The following is a 21,936-nucleotide window of genomic DNA, read 5'->3' as shown; positions in this document are numbered from 1 at the left end:
CTTTTGGGAGTTGCCGCTCCCTAGACGGCTTGGAGAAGTGGATTTCGTGGAGCTCCTCCAAGGAGATTGTTGAGGAGCCCCGATTTCGGTTGTGAGAGGTTTTGTGCTCACCTCACCGGAGTGGTGAAGAGCAACTCTAGTGGAATCGAGGTGTGGAGCGGTTCCTTGATTCAACCCGGCTCAAGATCAAGAGGTTCTTGATAGAGGAGCGGTTGATTCTTGGAATCCACCTCAACATGGATTAGTGGTGATCGGCAAGTCATCGACACCACGGGATATATTCTTGTGTCAAGCTTGGTTACTTCTCTTGCTCACTTTTATTCTTGTCTTTACTTTGAGCAATTTACTTTAATAGAGCTTGATTTGTGTCTTGTCACCCTAGGTTGCAAACCCATCTAGAGATAGTAATAGCATGACATAGGGCTTTCTTTTGTTACTAATTAAATTTCTCTAGTGTTATTGGTTTTAGATTTTAAACCGCCTATTCACCCCCTCTAGTCGGTGTTCTTGATCCTACAAGTGGTACCAGAGCTAAGTACTCCATTACTTGCGGATTTAACCATCTTGGAGTAGAACAATGACTAGTGATCATGGGATTCATGTTGGGAAGCCACCGTTCTTTGATGGGAACAATTATGATTATTGGAAGACTATGATGTCGGCTCATCTCAAAGCCATGAGTAGAAAGCTATGGAGAGTAGTAAGTGATGGATATGTTATTTTGGACCCAAAGAGTTTGACACCCCTAGATGAGGAAAATGAGACACTAAATGATCAAGGGGTTAATGTGCTCTTTAGTGCTCTTGATGTGAATGAATTTAATAGAGTCAAGAGCCTCACAATTGCAAATGACATATGGAAGAAGCTCATGGAAATTCATGAGGGCACATCAACCATGAAGGAGGCCAAGTTGTATTTGCTTAAAGGGAATTTTAGTGAATTCACCATGAAGAAGGATGAGAGTATAGCCGAGATGTTCAACCGGCTAAATGACATTGTGAATGACCTCAAGTGATTTGGATTTGAGGTACCGGATGGGGATTTCAACCACAAATTTCTTAGATGTCTTCCAGAAAGATATGACACAATTGTGACCTTACTTGTAAGGTCAAATGTGAAGACCGCAACTCCCACACAAATATTGGCAGAAATTCTCACCCATGACATGTTCAAGAAATCTCATGATGAAGCTCATGGTGGAGAAATTGATGTGAAAAAGAAAAGTGTGGCATTCAAAGCTCAAGATAGCAAAAATGAAGAAGAAAGTAGGTGCCAAGAAGAAGAATCGGATGAGGAGATGACTCTCTTTGTCAAGAGATTCAATAGAATGATGAGCAAGAAGAACTTTGGCAAGAGAGGTCAATCATCAAGAAAAAATCCTTTTGTGGACAAGACTTGCTTCAATTGTGGTGAAATAGGTCATATCATTGTCAATTGTCCAAACAAGAAAAATGACAAGAAAAATGATGAAAAGAAGAAGAAGTTCATTAAGAAGAAGAAGAATGACCAAGCTTATTTTGTTGAATGGGATTCCGATGCAAGCTCCGATGATGATGATGATGATGATGACAAGCCATCCAAGGGAGTTGCCGGGATCGCCATCAAGGAGGCTCCATCACTCTTCTCTACACCACATTGTCTTATGGCAAAGGGTGGTGCAAAGGTACAACAAGATGGTGAACTTGATGAACTTTCATATGATGATCTTGTTGAAATGCTTAATGATGCCGATGAATTCATGACAAAAGAAAAAGCTAAGTTGAAGGACTTGAAGTTGAAGTTTACTTCTCTTCAAGATTCCTATGAGGAGCTAAAGACTTCTCATGAGAATCTCAAAGAAACTCATGAGAAGCTTGAGGAAGCTCACAATACCTTGCTTAGTCATGAAAGAAAAGCAACTTTGAGCATTGGTGTTAGTTGTGATTTAATTGATGATAAATCTTGTGGCTCTAGCTCTACTAGTTCTCTTTGCACTAAAATTGATAACCCTTCTTGCAATGAATCTCTCATTATGGAAAATGATTTGTTAAAGAAAGAGGTTACTTGCTTGACTAATGATTTGAGAAAATGCTATGATAGTAGAGCAAAGTTTAAACATTGTTGGGTAAGCCAAAAGTTCACCTTTAACAAACAAGGGTTTGGATATATTCCTAAGAAAGGGAAGAAGGCTTTTGTGCAAACCAAAACTACTTTTGTGAAGAGTAGTGGCAAGCCATATTGTGAAAAATGTAAAAAGGTTGGTCATGTTGAGAAGAATTGCACCAACAAGAATGTCATATCCTTTGATTTAAGTTACATGCTTATGAAAAATTCAAATGGCAATGTTAGTGCAAAATTTGTTGGGATACCTATAAATGGTGCTAAAAAGAATACCATTTGGGTGCCAAAAGTCTTGGTCACTAATGTGGTCACTAACGTTCAAGGACCCAAGAAAGTTTGGGTACCTAAAAGAATTACTTCCTCTTTGTAGGTGAATTACAAGTCCGGAGGAAAACATTGGGTGCTTGATAGTGGATGCACTCAACACATGACCGGAGATCAAATGATGTTTTCCTCTCTAGATGAGAATGTGGGTGGCTATAGTGACATCATCTTTGGTGACAATAGCCGGGGCAAAGTCAAAGGAGTTGGTACAATTCCTATCTCAAGCAATCATTCTCTTTCAAATGTATTGTTGGTTGATTCTCTCAAGTTTAATCTCTTAGCGGTCACTCAACTTTGTGATTTTGGATATAAGTGTAGTTTCACTAAAGATGATGTTGTAGTGACTAGCTTGGATGGAAAAGATCACATCTTTACGGGATTTAGACATGAGGATATATATCTTGTGGATTTTGCTACTAAAGAGGCAAACTTGTCCACTTGCTTATTCACTCAATCATCCTTGGGTTGGTTATGGCATAGAAGGCTTGGTCATGTTGGCATGAAGCAACTCAACCGACTTTTGAAGCATGATTTAGTAGTTGGCTTGAAGAATGTGAAGTTTGATAAAGATAAACTTTGTAGTGCATGTCAAGCCAGAAAGCAAGTTGCAAATACTCATCCCACTAAGAGTGTCATGTCAACCGAGAGACCTTTGGAATTATTGCATATGGATTTATTTGGTCCTACAACATATAGAAGTATTGGTGGAAATTGCTATTGTCTTGTGGTAGTGGATGATTACTCAAGATATACATGGGTTTTTTTTCTTCATGACAAGGCCGATACATATGACACATTCAAGAAATTCTTTACAAGGGCCGAAAATGAATTTGAGCTCAAGGTGAAGAAAGTGAGGAGTGACAATGGAAGTGAGTTTAGAAACACAAGAGTTGAGGAATGGTGTGATGAGAAAGGAATCAAGCATGAATTCTCAACCAAGTACACTCCGGAACAAAATGGTCTTGTTGAGAGGAAAAATAGAACCTTAATTGATATGGCAAGATCAATGCTCTCCGAGTATAATGTTTCGGATAGCTTTTGGGCCGAAGCAATCAACATGGCTTGTCATGCCTTAAATAGATTGTATTGCCATAGATTTCATAACAAGACCCCATATGAGTTGCTCATTGGAAGGAAGCCAAATATATCATATTTTAGAGTGTTTGGTTGCAAATGCTATATTCTCAAGAAGGGAACTCGGTTATCAAAGTTTCAAAGCAAATGTGATGAGGGTTTTCTTCTTGGATATTCATCTAGTAGCAAGGCTTATCGGGTGTACAACAAAACATATGGCATTGTTGAAGAAGCATATGATGTTGAGTTTGATGAAACCAATGGGTCTCACAATGAACAAGAAAATCTTGATGATGTGAGAAGTGATGGTTTGAGAAATGCAATGAAAAACATGTCAATTGGTGATGTTAGACCAAGAGAAAAAGATGAAGATGAAGATGGTCCTTCTATCTCTATTAGAGTTAATCCTTCAACTTCTATCTCAAATGATCAAACACAATAAATTGTACAAGATTCAAGTAATGATGATTCTCAAGTACAAGATCAAGTTGGTTCATCTAGTGCACCTTCTTCATCAACTCAAGAACCCATTGTTCCTCAAAGAATTCATCATGTTCTTGCAAAGGATCATCCGGTGGATCAAATCATGGGTGATATTAGTAAGGGTGTCCAAACTCGATCTCGCATTGCTTCATTTTGTGAACATTATTCCTTTGTATCTTTTCTTTAACCTAACCGTGTAGACGAAGCATTGAGAGATCCGGATTAGGTGAATGCTATGCATGAAGAATTAAATAATTTCACCCGGAATTAAGTTTGTGATCTAGTTGAGAGGCCCAAGAATTATAATGTTATTGGCACTAAATGGGTCTTTAGAAACAAGCAAAATGAAGATGGAATGGTTGTGAGAAACAAGGCAAGATTGGTAGCTCAAGGCTTCACTCAAGTCGAAGGTTTGGATTTCGGTGAAACTTTTGCTCCCGTTGCTAGATTAGAAGCTATTAGAATTTTATTAGCTTATGCTTGCTCTCACAACATAAAACTTTTTCAAATGGATGTGAAAAGTGTTTTCTTGAATGGCAAGATTAGTGAACTTGTTTTTGTTGAGCAACCTCCCGGTTTTGAAGATCCCAAGAAGCCAAATCATGTATACAAGCTCTCTAAAGCTCTTTATGGTCTTAAGCAAGCTCCACGAGCTTGGTATGAAAGATTGAGGGATTTTCTTATCTCTAAGGGCTTCAAAATTGGTAAAGTTGACACTACTTTGTTCACTAAAGATATTGGTAAAGATTTGTTTGTTTGTCAAATTTATGTTGATGATATTATCTTTGGTTCAACTAACCCAAGTTTTTGTGAGGAATTTGGTGAAATGATGTCTAGGGAATTTGAGATGTCCATGATTGGTGAATTGAGTTTCTTTCTTGGACTTCAAATCAAGCAACTCAAGGAAGGCACCTTTGTGTGTCAATCAAAATATGTGAAGGATATCTTGAAGAAATTTGGTATGGAAGATGCAAAACCAATCAAGACTCCTATGGCCACCAATGGGCATCTCGACCTAGATGAGGGAGGTAACCCGGTTGACCAAAAGCTTTATCGTTCTATGATTGGTAGTTTGCTTTATTTGACCGCATCTAGGCCCGACACCATGTTTAGTGTTTGCATGTGTGCATGATTTCAAGCCGCACCTAGAGAATGTCATTTGACCGCCGTCAAAAGGATCTTGAGATACTTGAAATATTCTCTTAATATTGGTTTATGGTATCCCAAGGGTGCTCATTTTGATTTGGTTGGATTCTCGGATTCGGATTATGCGGGGTGCAAGGTTGATAGGAAAAGCACTTCCGGTGGTTGTCAATTTCTTGGAAGATCTCTTGTATCATGGTCATCAAAGAAGCAAAATTCCGTGGCTCTTTCAACCACCGAAGTGGAATATATCTCGGCCGGAAGTTGTTGTGCACAATTATTATGGATGAAGCAAACTCTTCTTGACTATGGTGTGAAATTTGATGAAATTCTCTTGTTGTGTGATAATGAAAGTGCCGTGAAGATTGCCTCTAATCCGGTCCAACATTCAAGAACCAAGCATATTGATATCCGCCATCATTTTCATAGAGATCATGTGAACAAGGGTGATATCAAGATTGATGGTATTGGCACGGATGATCAATTAGCCGATATATTTACCAAGCCTTTGGATGAATCTCGGTTTTGCAAGTTGAGAAATGAGTTAAATATCATTGACTTCTCAAATGTGGCTTGAAAACTAGCACATGTGGCATATGGTTCTTTCATGCACTTCTTGTTTCATTTTTCTGAATTTTTGAGGTATTTTTGAGCCATTTATGAGTTTTCATAATTTTACTTGATTTATTTTTGAATTCTTGTTGAAACTTGCTCATATGAGTCTTTTGAAGGTTTTCATGCAATATTTGAGATTTTTGGATTTTTATATGAGCAATGATCCCAAATTGGAGTTGGAATTTAGAAAATTGGCAAATTTCTGGGCTGACTGAAATTTGGTACTGCGGACAGTTCGCGGGTAAGGGGCGGACAGTCCGCCGTTCATAAGAATTGTCCACCAGAGGCTCTGCAGAGAAGTTGTCAACCGCAAAAATACACTGCGGACAGTCCACCAAAGGATCGCGGACGGTCCGCCAGAGGCTGTGCAGAATTTACCAGAGGCAGTGTCAGTCGGGTTGCAGTGTAAAATATTCAGAGGCGGACGGTCCGCCAAAGGATCGCGGACAGTCCGCGAATGGATAGAAAGGTGGGGTCGGCCAGACTACTTATAATGGATGTCCCTCTCACAATCCCCCACCAAACTGCACACATCCTCCAAAAGTCTCTCTCTCTTTCTCTCTCAAGCACGTGGGGGAGACAACATGGTCAAGACTTTTTGGCATGGTTCCCGGAAGGTCCGAGAACATCCCCGGACTCTTCTCAAGTTTGTGCATCATGACTTCCTGGTATTTTGTCGAATTCCTAACTCTTGTTCTTGGATTTCTTTATTGGAAAGAGTTAGCGTTAGATGCTCCGATCTGTTTTTGGACCATGGATTCTTGAAAATACTTGGGGGATCTTGTTCCTAGTGATGAGGAGATGCTTTGGTTAAAATTTGATTGGTGGATTTGAATTGAAACTCAAAATATGGATGAATCAAAGTTAAGTGCGATTTTGTGTTCCTGCTCAGAACAGATGGGTCGCGGACAGTCCGCCTGCTGGACGCGGACGGTCCGCCGTGGTAGTTCATGAACCGCGGACGGTCCGCGTTCAGAAGTGCGGACGGTCCGCTAGTATCAGATTTTTCAGATCAATGCTGAATTGAGTTATATCATTAAGGATTGATTCTATGATTTTAGTAAATGTTCTTATGGTTAAATTTTGATCTCAGGCCACCCCGGAAGATCATCAAGGCCACATCTTCTAAAATCAAGAAGGCAATGACTTCCAAAAGACAAAGAGACAGTGATGACTCGGATGATGTGGACTATGCTCCAAATGTCAGTGAGATGGCTGCTGCATCTTCAGTGGGAGATGTTGGTGATGAGTCTTCAGAGGAAGATACTGAGGGGGTTGATAAAGATTTGATGGGGCTGGATCTACCTAGTCGACAGTGGACTGCAGAAAGCTATGCAAATACAAGATCAGTGGATCAGTTCAGCTTGCCTCGTGACACCAACATTCTCTTCTTCAAAACCGAGGTACAAAAAGATGTTTACTTTGGCCATCTAGTTAAGAAAAATGTATTCAAACATCAGACCATTGATCTAGGCTATATGAGACAACAACAAGTCATGACTGATCTAGTAGATAGATTTCAGCAAATGGGGTTAGCAAATTTTTTGCAGCATAGGTGTGATTGGAATGAAACTGTGATACGCCAGTTCTATGCCACTCTAGAGATCAACATGGTTAAGGAAACTTTTAGGTGGATAACTGGCAAAAGAACCTATGGTGCTACATTTGCACAGTTTGCTGAGACAAATCTATTGGATTATAATTTCATCAATAGTGAGCAAAGTCTGAATGTTGTGTTAGAAAATCCTCTAGATGAGAATGACTACCCCATGTTCTATGAGCCTGCACATCTTGGAATTGTTAGAAGCTTTGGGGGCACTCAGGGTCTGAGGCATCATCCTGCAGTGATCAATAAGATTGTTAGAGTCACATTCATGCCTAAGAGTGGCAACAAGGACAAGATTAGAGGACACTATTGGAATGTGATATCTCATATCATGAATGGAAATAGAATCAATGTCATTGCTCTTATCATGGATCAGCTTGCAGATTTGAGGCTTAACATGGAGATGAACTTGTATTTTGCTCCATACATTATGTCCATAATCAAGGTTAAGACTAGCTTCAGAGGGTTATGTGAAAACAAGCACACTCCTTTCAGGCCATTCAAGAATGACAATGCTTTTCTCTTGAGGCCTTTGACTCCATTCCCTGGAGATGATATAGATGCTGAAGCACAGGGGCAAGATGATAGTGATGATGATGCTCATATGGGAGCAGCTGCAGCTCAGCATGCCATGCCACCACCGCATCCTCCAGTACAGCAGCAGTGGGCTCCTCCAGCTGGCTACTTTGACCCCTACTTAGCATCCATGCAGGAGAGCATTTCCTCTCAGATTGCGGGGTTGGCTAGTCAGATGCAGAATCAAATGAACCTTAACTTTCAGAACATGCAGCAGCAGATGCTCCAGCCCATGATGTCTCAGATGCAGGGGTTTCAGGAGAGCTTACACTCAGATATAGCAGCTCTTGACTCACGCTTTGAGGATTTGCCCTCTTCTGAGCAGTTTGAGCAGATTGAGCAGAGGCAGGAGCAGCTAGAGCAGCGATTTGATGCCTTCAGCACAGCCTTCACTGGATTCTCTGACCACTTCTACTCGGTATTTCCGGCTCCAGTGCCGCCTCCAGAGTTCTACCCGCACCAGCCGTTTTACCCTCCGCCACCTCCTCCACCGCCGATGGTTTGACTTTCTTGGCAATTGATGCCAAAGGGGGAGAAAGTGCTTTGGAGTGCTTGGATCTAGGGGGAGCTCATGGACTTCTCATAGAGATCATTCGCTTTCGGCTTCCGCTTGCCACTCATGATTATTTGTGTCGAACTATTGCTTTACATTTTTATGTTTGATCGGTTTGAGAATTGTGTTTGGATTTGAACGTTTGGTTTGTAATGTGTGATGAACTATGTTAGTTTGTGCTACTCTTTTCTATTTATGTTCATCTAGTGGTTGTGAGTTTGTGCTAACCATGCTAAAATTCATATCATATATATCTTGTATCTTGTATGCCTCGATTTCCACTTATAGGGGAAACTCCGTCAAAAGTTTTAAATATATATATATGTGTACTTGGTATTCATGAAAATTTATATGCACATATCAAGGGGGAGTTCTCTCTACTCATCGAACTTGGTGAATTTATTCATACCATATTCTGAAATTTTCATGAAAATGAGTAAGTTCTTCCAAAGTTCAATTCCAAGTCCACCTTATGCCTAGCGTATAAAGTTGACTTGAAAACTTTTATCACTCCAAAATTTAGTGTTGTCATCAATTACCAAAAAGGGGGAGATTGAAAGCATCTAGACCCCTAATTCTAGTTTTGGTAATTAATGACAACGGTTTGTGGATTAACGATTTCATTTGAGACAATGAGTATAGGTTGATCCACGGATGAAAGAGATTTGATTGTGAACGTATGGAGTTTTGGAGATGATGAGCAAAGTTCGGGGTCAAGGCAAAGGTATAAAATAGGGCTTTTGTATTTTACCAGTCACAAGGCGTTTAATGGATGAAAAGTGACCGGATTTGTTGGATAGATAGCCGTACTATCAAGAGGGGTTGTGTACTCATGCTTGACGGGTCTTTAGTGCCATTTTGCTCAAAATGTCTAGTTGCATGCATGAAGGCTAACGGCGTTTTGAAAAGGTTTGAAAAAGACTAAGGTTGAGAGCTGACTGAGTAACGGCGGACAGTCCGCAGCAGAGGGGCGGACAGTCCGCGACCGTTCCAGAGAGCTTGCTAAGGCTCTGGTGGTCTGGCGGACAGTCCGGCCCAGGTGGGCGGACGGTCCGCCACTGTGTTTCAATTTTGTACCAGAAAGGGTGTTTCTCTGGTTTGGGCTTCAAAGTTGAACGGCGGACAGTCTGGCCATGGGGCGCGGACGGTCCGCCGGCTAATCTCATATTTGTACCAGAGAGGTTGTTTATCTGGTTTGGGCTGAAAAGTTAACTGCGGACGGTCCGCTCCTGAGGCGCGGACGGTCCGCAGGCTAATCTCAAAGTTGTTCCAGAGACGATGTTAGTCTCTGGTGGGTTGGAACTCTTAACTGCGGACGGTCCGCCCCTGGGGCGCGGACGGTCCGCCAGAGCTTAAAGGCTAGTTCTGACATGCATTAAATGCACTCTGACTCACTGGTTTATAACGGCGGACAGTCCGGTTTTTGAAACGCGGACGGTCCGCGACTTCGCAGAAAAGAGTGTAACGGCTAGTTTTTGAAGGGGTGTCTATATATACAATCACAATAGAATGTTGGAGATGAAGTAGGAATACGGACCAGATGCGTAAGGCCCTCGTGGGTTAAAGTCATCGTCATCTTCGTTGTTCACTTTCTGTGAACTTGGGCCTCCAGATGTGGAGCTAAGATTTGATGATGATTTTAGGTGTGATGTTGAGGAATCTTGATTTCTACAACATACCACAATGAACACTCAAGAGTTTGGATTTGATGATTTTTAATCCATTGCTCAGTAAGTAGATAAAAAAGCACCAACATAAGGATTAGAGAGGTACCTCCTGCGATGCCTTTGTCCCTTTCTTGAGTTATAGTCAGTTGTACTGCTCGTGTGTCCTATCGACATTTGTCTAGTGCTTCTAAAATCCGGAATTGGTTCATTACGGATGTTGCCTCTGCAGCTATCCCTGGATGTATCAGCTTCCTTTGAACTATGTTCGCTCCCATAGCAACCACCAGATGAGTAGCTGCCACTGCCAAATGATGCTGCGCTTGACTTGCATGTTACCCCAGTCGATGACAAACCGAAGTACCTACACATGAGTTCCATCCATGTCAAGATGAGAATTCTACTAATCTACTCAAAGAAAGGTGCTGCATCAGTAAATCAGATGTGAATGCCTTACTTATCCCTCGAAGCAGCAGCCTTCTCTCTGACTTGTTGAAGTTTATCCCTGTCATCCACAATTGATAGAACTGTTTCAGCCTTCTTTCGCACATTGAGCCCAGCATCTTTTCCATTAGACTCCATATACTCGAAACTCGTAAGTTTCTTCCCATAAAAAGCAAATATTAGACGAGATCAGTTTTTATAAGCAGTGAAATTTCAAAGAAAACAAGATGATGGCACATACCGCAATCTCTGAGCTATTGTCAGTAATTTCATCGACAGCACGTTCAGTACCATTAGCAAGAAGATACTCAATCACAACCAATGCCTGTAAAAGAGATAAAAGAACAACTTATGAAGATACAATACAAATAGTGAATTCATCAGCAATTAACTCACATTATCATTTCTCTCTAAAAAACTGACCTTATACACATGACGCCAATTTGCACCAGTGTTCCCCAGCCGTTGCCGCAACGCATTCATGATCATTGCACATTCATCACTGCAGCCAAAATCACAATATAGTGATACACTTTTTTTTTAAAAAAAAGTGAGGTGGGGTGAAAATTGAGCTTTGACACCCACTATCTTTTGGTGGCCCGGGCAATGTCTAACAAGTCGGACCCGTGAGGCCCCCATGGTTCATCGCTTGTGGCATCAAGAACCTGCAGTTGAGAAGAAACCCTCGTGACCCAAACAAATCGAAACAAGAAAAGGAAGAAATCGACGACATCAGGCACAATCCGGAGAAGCAAAAACCCCAACCTTTTGCTCAATTTCCGGCACCTTGAGGACCTTGAGATTCACCTCCCTCTTTCTTCATAAAAAAGAAAAAGAAAAAGAAAAGAGAAAAAGTTGTTTAACCAAACTTTCATTTTCATAGGAGAAATTTCTCCTGGCAAAAGCAGAGGAAAAGGAATCGGAAGAACAGCGCCTTGCTCTTACATCTCCCGGACGGTCTGATCGAGCACCTTCATGAAATCCATGGCTGCGATTGGACCAGGAACAACCACGATCGCGGGCTCGACTCCAGCTGCTTATCTGCTCGTCCTCTAGGGTTCCGTGGAGGTGGAGGGAGGATGCGCGAACGGAGCCATTCTCCCTTTTTCTCTCTCTTTCCGAGGGGCGCGTGCGCAGAACAGACGACGCCGGCGCGGGCGGGGGCGTAGCTTGGCAAACCGGAGAAGGAAGGAAAACGGTGGCGCCGTGGACCGGAACGGCAGCGCGCTCGCGGAGTTTTATCGGCGGGCTGCTGGCAGCTGACACGTGCCCTCCGGGAGCACTCGGACTCGGCTCGGTAGTTTTTTTTTTGAGTGGAGTGGCGGCTCAGTAGCTCTTCGCCAAGGGCGGTTTTTTTTAAAATTTTAAAAATATATGTCCGTTTTGGAAAATTTCAAAAATATACTCCGGTCACCCTATGGGAGGCGACAGGGCTCAAATGTAATTTTTTTCTTCCAATTTGCAACGAAGTCCCTGGAGAAAAAAAAAAGAGGGGGGCCTGTCGCCCCCCCAACGGGCGACAGGCCCCTGTCGCCCACGCCAGGGGCGACAGGCCCCTGTCGCCCGTTGGCGGGGCGACAGGGTCCCTCCCCCCTATTTTAACCCCTGGCCACCATTCGCCGCCATTCCCTTTATCATTTGAGCCTAAAAATTCAGAAACAAAAGAGAGGGGTGAGGAGAAGAAAAGCGGCGAAGCTCTGTCGAATTGCGTACTCCTGATCTACAGGTAACTTCCGTATGAATCCATTGATATTGTATAACAATTTAATTTAATTAGTGGATTAGCTGTATTAGATTTGGTGCTTTAGAACACTCGTTTAGTATTACAATTTCAGTACTATTACAGAATTTTTTAAAATTAATTATGAATTAGAATAGAATTATGAAAGTGTCTTATTAATATTGCAGCATAAGGCAATGGCTGCCTCAAATTGTGGTGGATTTTCATGGACCGAAGAAAAATCTAGTATAATACTTGATATCATGACCCATCTTATTATCAGTAAGAAGTTGGATCCGTTAGCGGATGGTACGATAGAGATAGTGTTGTCCAAAGTAGTAGAGTTTAAAGATTTCACATTATTTCGATGTATTACGACACAAAATGTAAAGGGACACCTGATAGAACGTCGGAAGATATACATGAGAGTATGTGAACTAGCGAATCATCCTCATATCATTGGATTCTTACAAAGTTCTTGTAAGATATGGATGCGGCCAGAGGTGTATGAGATGCACATTAAGGTAACTCTCATTCAGTTGTAATCCCGTCCGTCATTTCGAATCCATATTTATGAAATAGTAACATTGTTTTTTAATTATATGCTAGGATTACCCCGAGGACACGGAGTTGATTAACAAAATGATACCAAATTTCCGTAAATTGGTATGTATCTTCGGTGGTGGACTTATGCCGCAAACTAGACGAAGGAGGCGGATAAGATCTTCGGGTGATAGTACTTGGCCTGCGCAAGAACAGATGCCCGGAAGTTCGTCAAGTCATGTTGCACCACCTGCAGCACAAACTTGTGTTAACTGGGAGGATGACATGGATGACTTCATGCCCCCCAAACCATGGCATCCAACACATGATGTTCCTCCCCCTGTACATGAACCTAGAATCAGAAAGGAAACAAAGGGAAAGGCAAGAGGTTCGTCGAGCCATACTACACCACTTGCAGCACAAACTTGTGTTAACTGGGATGATGACATGGATGACTTCATGCCCCCCAAACCATGGCCTCCAACACATGATGTTCCTCCCCCTGTACATGAACCTAGAATCAGAAAGGAGACAAAGGGAAAGGCAAGAGGTTCGTCGAGCCATACTACACCACTTGCAGCACAAACTTGTGTTATTTGGGATGATGACATGGATGACTTCATGCCCCCCAAACCATGGCCTCCAACACATGATGTTCATCCCTCTGTACATGAACCTAGAATCAGAAAAGAGAGAAAGGGAAAGCCAAGAGGTTCGTCGAGCCATACTACACCATCTGCAGCACCACCATCTGTCAACTGGGATGACGACCTAGACGATTTCATGCCATGATCTATAACATATGATGTTCATCGGTTTAAGATGTATTCGCATTTAGTATTGTTAATGTTGTATTATGCTTGTATGTATGTCTCGTACCAAACTTGCATTCACTGGACATGTACATAATGTCGAGTTTGAATCGTACTTAGTCGTAATGCAGCATCGAAGTATAAACATACCATCTATTGATTGTAATAGAAAATACGAGAGTGATCAGAGGCGAACGTTGAAGTGTATAAATAAGCGGTCCACAGCTGGGCGTCGGACCCTCTTAGGCCTCTGCTGGGCACGGACATGGCCCTCGGAGCTTTTAATGTCACTAGAATATTAAAAAGCACACATGCAATTAATATAACGATAAGAAATAAGAACTAAGAAATGCATTACGTAATGTGAACCACCAAATTTTACATCATAATACAATGATAATGAAACACACATCACACATGCACTGGCATGTCAGAACCCGTTGCAAACTACGGTAAACAGATTCCGGACTAACCTAACATGCCTTAGGTAATTTTAAAAAAACAGAACAAACACAATGATACAACATGTCACTAGCACTAGGGTAGTCCTAGTAGCCGTACCCCCACGTAGCAAACTGCGTTGAGCCTTCTCCGCAGTATCCACCCATTGCAGGTGGTGCAGGCGGTGGTGCCGGAGGCGCATGGCCCTTCTTCTTGTGACAAGGGCAGTTGCAGTAAGGAATAGTGCATGGTTCATCCTGTGAACCGACTGTATTGCTAGTATCATCAACTTCGTCGTCTTTGTTACCCTCGCTCACTTCCTCATAATGGTTCACCTTACATTCCAGATCAAAGATCTTTATCTGGAGGTACTCGATGAACTCCTGAACAGAATCAATTGGTGCAGGATCTACCCACCTAGTAAAACCACAGTTTTCTGGAGCATCAGAAGGCTGCAAAACAAATTCCATGTAAGGTGTCTCATTGAAGATAAAGAAATGAAACAACCGAGTATTACCCATGCGTGTGGACATTTAAAGAAACGCCGACCGCCATCCATCCCGTCGGTGCACATCTGCACTAAGCAGTCCTCACCATGTCTGCATTTTGGCCACGGTTCTCTACGGTTATCGTATTGTCGAAGAGGAGTTTCATTGGTAAATTCACTCTTGTGCTGTGGCGGAAACTCAAACACTGGTTCCGGAAAGGAATCAGGTCCAAGAGGCCCCTCCCATATTATGGGGTCTCCCTTTCTTCCCACTTTTCCTTTCCCAAAACCATAGTAATTCTTCCCGCTAGACCCACCTCCAGACATTGGGTATACAATGAGGTTTGATGTTTGAGTTGTGCTGGGAGTTCACAAACTTGGGAGTATTTATAGGCGCACAAAGGTCTGATACCCGGAGTGTGGAGTGTAAATGCACCTAAAAAACCTACATGACAACATAGTGAAGAGGCTAGCTGACCTAACACTGAAAAGGCTAGATTCGATTATCGAAATAACTACTCGATGCATCTCTGTGCATGCAGACTCACAGCACTGCATTACTGCCGCTCGGTCGATCGCGCCTAGATGCCGCCTTCCCCACTACACGCCACAGACCTTCGCTGTAGAATGACAGGTCCGTCGTCCTCGCCAGAGAGACTGCTTTGAAGGTGAGCTGGTGTGGTTGCCGTGTTGTCACATCTTTTTGAAATATTGGAAGAGCACTGCTATTGGGTTGTCGTCTTTTGTCACGTATGTCTGGGCAAAGAATGCGACATTTGGGAAACCCGTGATCGCCGTGCTGAGCAGTGGTAACCTGTGATCTCGTACTCATAGCTAGATACACTATGATTCCTATTTTGAGTTATTCGAGCTTTTTAGCAGCAGACCCTGATGTATTTCTTAGTTCTTAATTCTTATCGTTATATTAATGTGTGTTTTTGAGTATTCCAGTGACATGAAAAGCTTCGAAAATATTAAGGAAAAGTTCAAAGATTTCATAGACTCCCGGCTACAACTGCAAATTATTGGTAAATGCTACAACACACAGAGTTAAGCTCTCAACTTAAAACATAAACAACTAATTGCAGTGGCATGTGCACGCGACAAGATAATTTCTTGTTGCATCTAAACCTACCATGCCTTATGGAATGTAAAATGCTGGGATTACATGGTACTACTCTACTGAGTGCACCTAGGATATTTGCCCTTCCTAATTGCTTCGGGCCCGGCTTCCTTCGCACGGCGTGCCCTCTCTCGCTTTCTCTCCCTGTCAGCTTCACGTTCGGCCGCCGCCTTACGATCCACCTCCTCCATCCTCTTGCGGATCTCTTCTTGCTCTTTGTTGCGCTTCTCCTCTTGCTGTTCCTCGTGCTTCATTCGGCGCCAACGTTCTGCAGCCCATCTTGCTTTTTGTTCCACAGTGTCCTTTGCCTGCTACGACTGCACGGTGTCGAACCACTGCATAAAATCACAAAGAGGCGGAGGAGACTTTGTCCAACACAAGTTAGAATCATAACTCAATGTTAGGTCATATAGAAAAATAACGTATGTTGTCCTGCTACCTTGGCCCGGTCTTTGCCATATCGCTTAGGTGGATCATATTCGTAGTTCTCACACATAAAAAATCTCATGCCGTAATCATCTCATAAAACCTCAGATTGCATGAACTTGCATAACGAACCGCAGAAGCACATTGGCACATCAATTCCTTTGGGTACGGTGGCTTTACACTTGCTCCACGGAATGTAGGTTGATCCTGACGAAGACATTGGCGCTATAGTGTGGTGCGCCAAATAACAAACAATAATTTAAGCAATGCACATATTGTATACCAAATCGATGCGTGAAAATATAGGTACTGTTATAATTGTATTGTCTTATACTGCAATATCAATAAGGTACTATCATAATTCTATTCTAATATATAATTATTTTATTTGAAAAAGTCTGTAATAGTACTGAAATTGTAATACTAAACCAGTGTTCTAAAGCACCAAATCTAATTCAGCTAATCTGCTAATTAAATTAAATTGTTATACAATATCAACGAAGTTATACGGAAGTTACCGGTAGATCACAAGTGCGGAATTCGGCAAAGCTTCGCCGCTTCGCCGCTTCCCTTCTTCTCACCCCTCTCTTTTTTCTGGATTGTTTTGGATTTTTTGAGGTCAAATGAGAGGAGGGAATGAGGGGGAGGCCTTATATAGGCGGCCTGACCCGGTCGCCCGGGGGGGGGGGGGGGGCGACAGGCCCCCCCTGTCGCCCGCAGGAGGGGCGACCGGCCCCCCCGCCCCTGGGGTGGGGACAGGGGCCTGTCGCCCCTGGGGTGGGCGACAGTGGCTGTCGCCCGTTGGGGGGGCGACAGGCCCCCTTTTTTTTCTCCAGGGACTTCGTTGCAAATTGGAAGAAAAAAAATTACATTTGAGTCCTGTCACCCCCATAGGACGACCGGGGTATATTTTTGAAATTTTCCAAAACAGACATATATTTTTGAAATTTTAATTTTTTTTAAATATAAAAAAGAAAAAACCGCTCGCCAAGGTTGGACTAGACTTGTCTCAGGCCGGCCTCTGGAGCACTTCCATATTGGGCCATCATCCCAAGGAGCCATAGCCCATCATTTCAGTGCTTTCGATTAGCTTTTTTTTTACCAAAACATAGCTACCAACTATGACCATCATTTCGCCAACGTACAAGTGAAATGCCTAGTGTAATTTTGCCTGTAAAATGGATGTGATTCTACACCTGCAATAATAAGAACTGTAGGACCTGCTTAGTTGGATACCAAAATATAGGCATGTTAAAATATGGACATGCCAATTTTTTTTTTACCAAAATCTTGACAAGTTTAGAATAGTACTGATTATGTGGGCTACTTTTTGGCCTTCAACCAAACTGAGTGCCAAAAATTATGGTCTCGCCCACATTTTAGCATGCCAACATTTTGGATGCGAACCAATCACACCCATATTGTCCCTCAAATTACCAGGCATCCACAACAAAAACAAGTCACAGCATCAACAAAAAAAAAACAAACTAACATCTCATGTTAAATCTGCAAATAAATTGCTAAATCACATCTAATGCCTACATAGGTAACAAAGGGATGATCACAGCTTGATTTGGATGGGATCAACTATGGCAGATGACGCTGGGCAGGAAGAAGAAACACCATTACAATTGTTGTTTTCCTCATCCGTATGCTCCAACATCAAGCCGTCATGCTCAGCTGTGTTAGGGTTTTCTTGATCATCGGCCTCTCCCTCAAGGCTCTGTTGTACAGCACATGATTCACTACCTAGAGCAGCCAAGTCATCCTGTTCCTCAGCTGGTGAGTCGCCCTGCTCCTCCAGCATCAGTTCTGGAGGACTTGATGGGAGCACAAAGTTCGAACCATCATCTTCCTCACACTTTGGTTCCACCATAAACATAGTCTGCTCTATTTCAGAGTGATCCTCTAGATGTTCATCCTGCTGAAGATCCTCGCTGGGCTGTACCAAGTTAGTCACAGCAGTGTCTGTATCATAGTTTTCAGTGGCTGGGGCAGCTGAATCACAGTTTTCCTCATCCATAGGCTCGAGGGTCCACGAAACGTGCTCCACTGTGTTAAATTCTTCATCTTCCTGGTGTTGATCTTCTTGGTTGGCATCTATGTTTTGTTCTGCTCCAAGCAAAAACTGAGTTGACTGCTGACTGGCAGCTGTGTCAACATGTGGACTAGTACGGACCTCACTAAGGTCTTGCAGGACATCTTGAAACCCATGCAGAAACTCAGCAACCAAGGCTTGGGTGGTCGTATCAGCTGTAGATGTCATGGCTCTCTTGGCCCTCTCAACCATACCTTCCAGTTTATCAACCTACAAGAGTTAGGAAAGACTTGAAATTAAATATTGATTTGACAATATGTACATAGTAATTGAAATGAGAAACTATATTCAAGTCTTGCAATAACTGCTTGAACATCAACTCTAGCAAAATGATATTATGAACTGAAAAGGTAATTTTAGTTTACCGCTTTGCGGATCAATGGAGACTTGTCTTGATTCTGAAGATCCAAGGAATCACCAGCTGGAGGCAAAGGTCCTGCTTCAGCATCATCACTGGTTGCTGGGACAAGGTACCGTCGCGTGGCTCCTGAGTACCAGCTCAGGTACTCCTCATAAGAAGATGGATCATATTGCTCTGTATCTCGAAATATGCGCTGTCGTCGGGCTTCCCATTCCTGGATATACTCATGGTGTGTTTCTTCCCAGTTTTCACGTTCTCTGCCACGTCGACTAATACGATGCAATGTCTGTAGCGTAGGCCGAAAAGGTGGTGGAATGCACTGACGAAGGCCAAATTGCCGCATCACTCGCTCGGGCAAATACATCTCAACTATAGGGAAGTTTATTAGTGGAGCTTGTGTAAGCCACAGATCTGCATCTCTTGTACAAAGTGGGGGTAGGGCTGAGGACTCTACAAACAGGTAGGGCTCCCACTTCACCTGATCTGCTCGCTGCAGGTTCAGCTCATCTCTGTACTGCTTAAGGGAGCGAGTAGCGTTGTCACTTTGTGTGCGAGCTCCCACCCAACGGAAGCCAATTGGGGGTAAGTCCTGCTCGATACCTGACTCTGCGCATGGAGACCGAACCAGTGGTCTGCCAACATGAAACCGCTCCCAACTCCAAAGCTGCAAGAGAAGCAATGAACCCCCAATGTTCTTGATGTTGTGGGAGGAGGCAACAGAACAAAGAGACCGGTATAGGAATGCCAGAACCGCAGAACCCCAGCTGTATGTGCTAACACATGAAAGATCGGCAATCAGAGGAAGATATATCAGGCTCATCCTTCCTGTCCCATCAGGAAAGAGCACCCCACATAAAAGGCTCAGGATATATGCTCGAACATGCCTTTCGACTGTCATGTCATCTGCATCCTCTGGTAATTCATAGAAGTTCTTCTTAAGCCATTTATAATGCAGGAAGGATTTTCCAGGCATTGCTGGCCCCCTTGCGTCCTGACCAAAACAATCAAGGACCACTTGCGCATAATCATGATCAGTGGTAGAACAAACTGGACGACCATCAATAGGAAGAGCAAACAACATTGCAACATCTTGAAGTGTAACAGTGATCTCCCCACAGGCCAAGTGGAAGCTATGGGTCTCTGGCCTCCAACGCTCAACAAGGGCAGTAATCAACGCTTTGTCCAACTGAGGCATCTTGTGGCATACTTGTGAGAGCCCAAGCAAACCTGCATCCCTCAGATAAGGGCGATATCTCTCGTGAAATTTTAAAGGCTTGTGATGCCGTAACTTTAACTGCTCCACAGCCTGCAATATTCATATTTCAGCAATATTGTATAATTTAATCTTACGTAACTTCTTATGAGCTATATGACAAAACTTAATGTCATCAGACGAACCTGATCACCAAAAATCGCATCGGAGCGGTGGTTAATCTTTGGGTTGAGTAATGTGCTGGATGGTTCTGATGGTCCTACATAGCAAGCTAGGGATTGTCTTGGCATAAATGTAGCATTCTCTTCTCTATCAGAGGTAGTACTTGGAGAAGAAGGTGCAGAGGTGTCGAGATGATCCATATCATTTTTTGCCACGGCACCTCTTCCACGTCCACGTCTACTGCGAGCTCCTCCTCTCTTTGTAGAAGACATGGCCCCTTACCTGGCTGTGTGTTACCGACATTATGAAATCAGCAGGCAAGACAAGTAGATGATTCATGATTGACACCAAAAGTGCAACAGCAGCTGTTGCTTAACAAGACGTGTTTAAAAGAACAGGCATTCATCCCTAATCCTTGTCACAGAATTGTATCCCTAGAGATCTAATTTTAACCTATAACTGAAACACCTATTTCCTCAGTTTCTCCACAGAACTCTCACCTTTTGTGCCTAGAAATTGCTATGCAACTGTGACGTAAACCAAATCACACCCCATCAATCATTTGACATTCGACTTCAACGCCAAAACAAGCATACGGACTGCTTACCAGCAGTTCCTCCTTGGTTAAGAAAACGTCAAGGAAGGGCAATGACGCATGGAACTCTCTTTCCGTCTTCCAAGCTATGTATACGTAAATACTGAAGCCGAAGAGGTTTAAAAGGGTGGGTTTATAGTGGAGTTTGAATCCGCTCAAAACCATTTGGAGCATAAAGCCGGCCACAAGAGATGGCAACGGCCAACGGGGAATTCCCCGCCGGGGATCGCTTCCCCATCCCCGGCCCCGCGAGTCAGATAATTCCCCATCCCCATCCCCGTCAGCGCTCGCGGGGGAGGTTTCCTCCACATCCCCGCCCCGGCTGGGGGAATCTCCATACCCGACGGGGACCCCGTACCCGGCTCGGAGGCACCAGGCAGCCATGGATTAAACGAAGAAAAAGGAGAAGAGAAGGAGCATCAGGGAATCATGCCGCACGCGAACCTCGGCGCCTTCTCGGCCGGTCGAAGGCGCCGCCGCTGTACAGCACCGCCCGCTCGTCCGCCGGCCTCCGCTGTTGCCCTCCTGCGCGCCCTCCCGGGCAAGCAGAAGCAGCTCGCGCCGCCGCTGGCAAGAGGCGCCGGCGGCCAGCGCCGCCGCCTCCCTGCGCCGCGCCTGCCTGCTCGCCTCCTCGGGCGGGGGTAGGATAGCGAGCGAGAGGGGAGGACCGGAGGACGGTGCTCGCCTGTTTGGTGACGGGGGACGCGGCGACGGGGCGAGATGTCAGATGTGCAGCGGCAGCGGCGCCTTTTGGGGTCTCTCCGTGTGGGGGAGCAAGAACGGTCGGTCATTGGGCCGGATTGACGGATTAGCCCAATGGGCTTTCATCTCGGCCTAAATTCATGTGAATTGCTGGGCTAAATTCCTGAGATACGCGGGGAAACGGGTAAATTGGGCGGGGGAGACTTTTTAATTGATGAACTCCCCGCTGGGGAATCAGGGATACTGAATGAAAGATACCCTGATGCGCCTTTACCTTTTTCCAGTTTATAAATCTTACGGGTGCAAAGAGGTGTATCTAAAGGTATCCACCGTCCCTCTTTAGTTCAAAAAATTATACTAGCTTTTCAGAGTGGAAGCTCATTTTGAGAAACTAGTACAATTTTTTTGAACTAGATAGGGGCAATGGATACCCTAGGGGGTACTCATTTGCACCTCTAATAAATCTCTACTTTGTCTAAGCTTCCGGCAATAGCAAAGTAGCAATCAACCAATTTACGCTGAAATGATCACATCACAAAGCCGTGTAGTTGAGGGCTAACTAATATTCATGTATACCTATTGTCAAATGAGCATGAATCATTAGAAAAGAAGAAGAAGAAGAAGAGGGCATGGAACATATTTATCCAAAGCATACTAAGATATCTTATGTT

At 43.5% G+C, this 21,936-nt stretch overlaps 2 protein-coding genes across 2 annotated transcripts; both read right to left on the bottom strand.

The window, feature by feature from the left end:
* Positions 1 to 9,973: 9,973 nt before the first annotated feature.
* Positions 9,974 to 11,842, bottom strand: LOC120674965 (clathrin interactor EPSIN 1-like). Its single transcript, XM_039956059.1, has 8 exons — positions 11,528 to 11,842; positions 11,348 to 11,399; positions 11,168 to 11,247; positions 11,006 to 11,084; positions 10,824 to 10,907; positions 10,596 to 10,741; positions 10,248 to 10,502; positions 9,974 to 10,142 (listed from the first exon to the last, which is right to left on the bottom strand). Exons 1-8 carry the CDS (start codon positions 11,566 to 11,568, stop codon positions 9,974 to 9,976), a joined length of 906 nt encoding a protein of 301 aa, XP_039811993.1. The 5' UTR covers positions 11,569 to 11,842.
* Positions 11,843 to 17,445: 5,603 nt separating this feature from the next.
* Positions 17,446 to 21,275, bottom strand: LOC120672808 (serine/threonine-protein phosphatase 7 long form homolog). The gene is made up of 4 exons (XM_039953400.1): positions 21,008 to 21,275; positions 20,132 to 20,254; positions 18,598 to 19,899; positions 17,446 to 18,442 (listed from the first exon to the last, which is right to left on the bottom strand). The coding sequence occupies exons 2-4, from the start codon at positions 20,171 to 20,173 to the stop codon at positions 17,696 to 17,698; spliced, it is 2,091 nt and encodes a 696-aa protein (XP_039809334.1). The 5' UTR covers positions 20,174 to 20,254; positions 21,008 to 21,275; the 3' UTR covers positions 17,446 to 17,695.
* Positions 21,276 to 21,936: the final 661 nt, after the last annotated feature.

Source organism: Panicum virgatum, chromosome 5N (genome assembly GCF_016808335.1).
Source record: "Panicum virgatum strain AP13 chromosome 5N, P.virgatum_v5, whole genome shotgun sequence".
NCBI classification, from domain to species: domain Eukaryota; kingdom Viridiplantae; phylum Streptophyta; class Magnoliopsida; order Poales; family Poaceae; genus Panicum; species Panicum virgatum.
The sequence above is the reverse complement of the archived record's forward strand: the minus strand, read 5'-3'. Positions and strand labels throughout refer to the sequence as shown.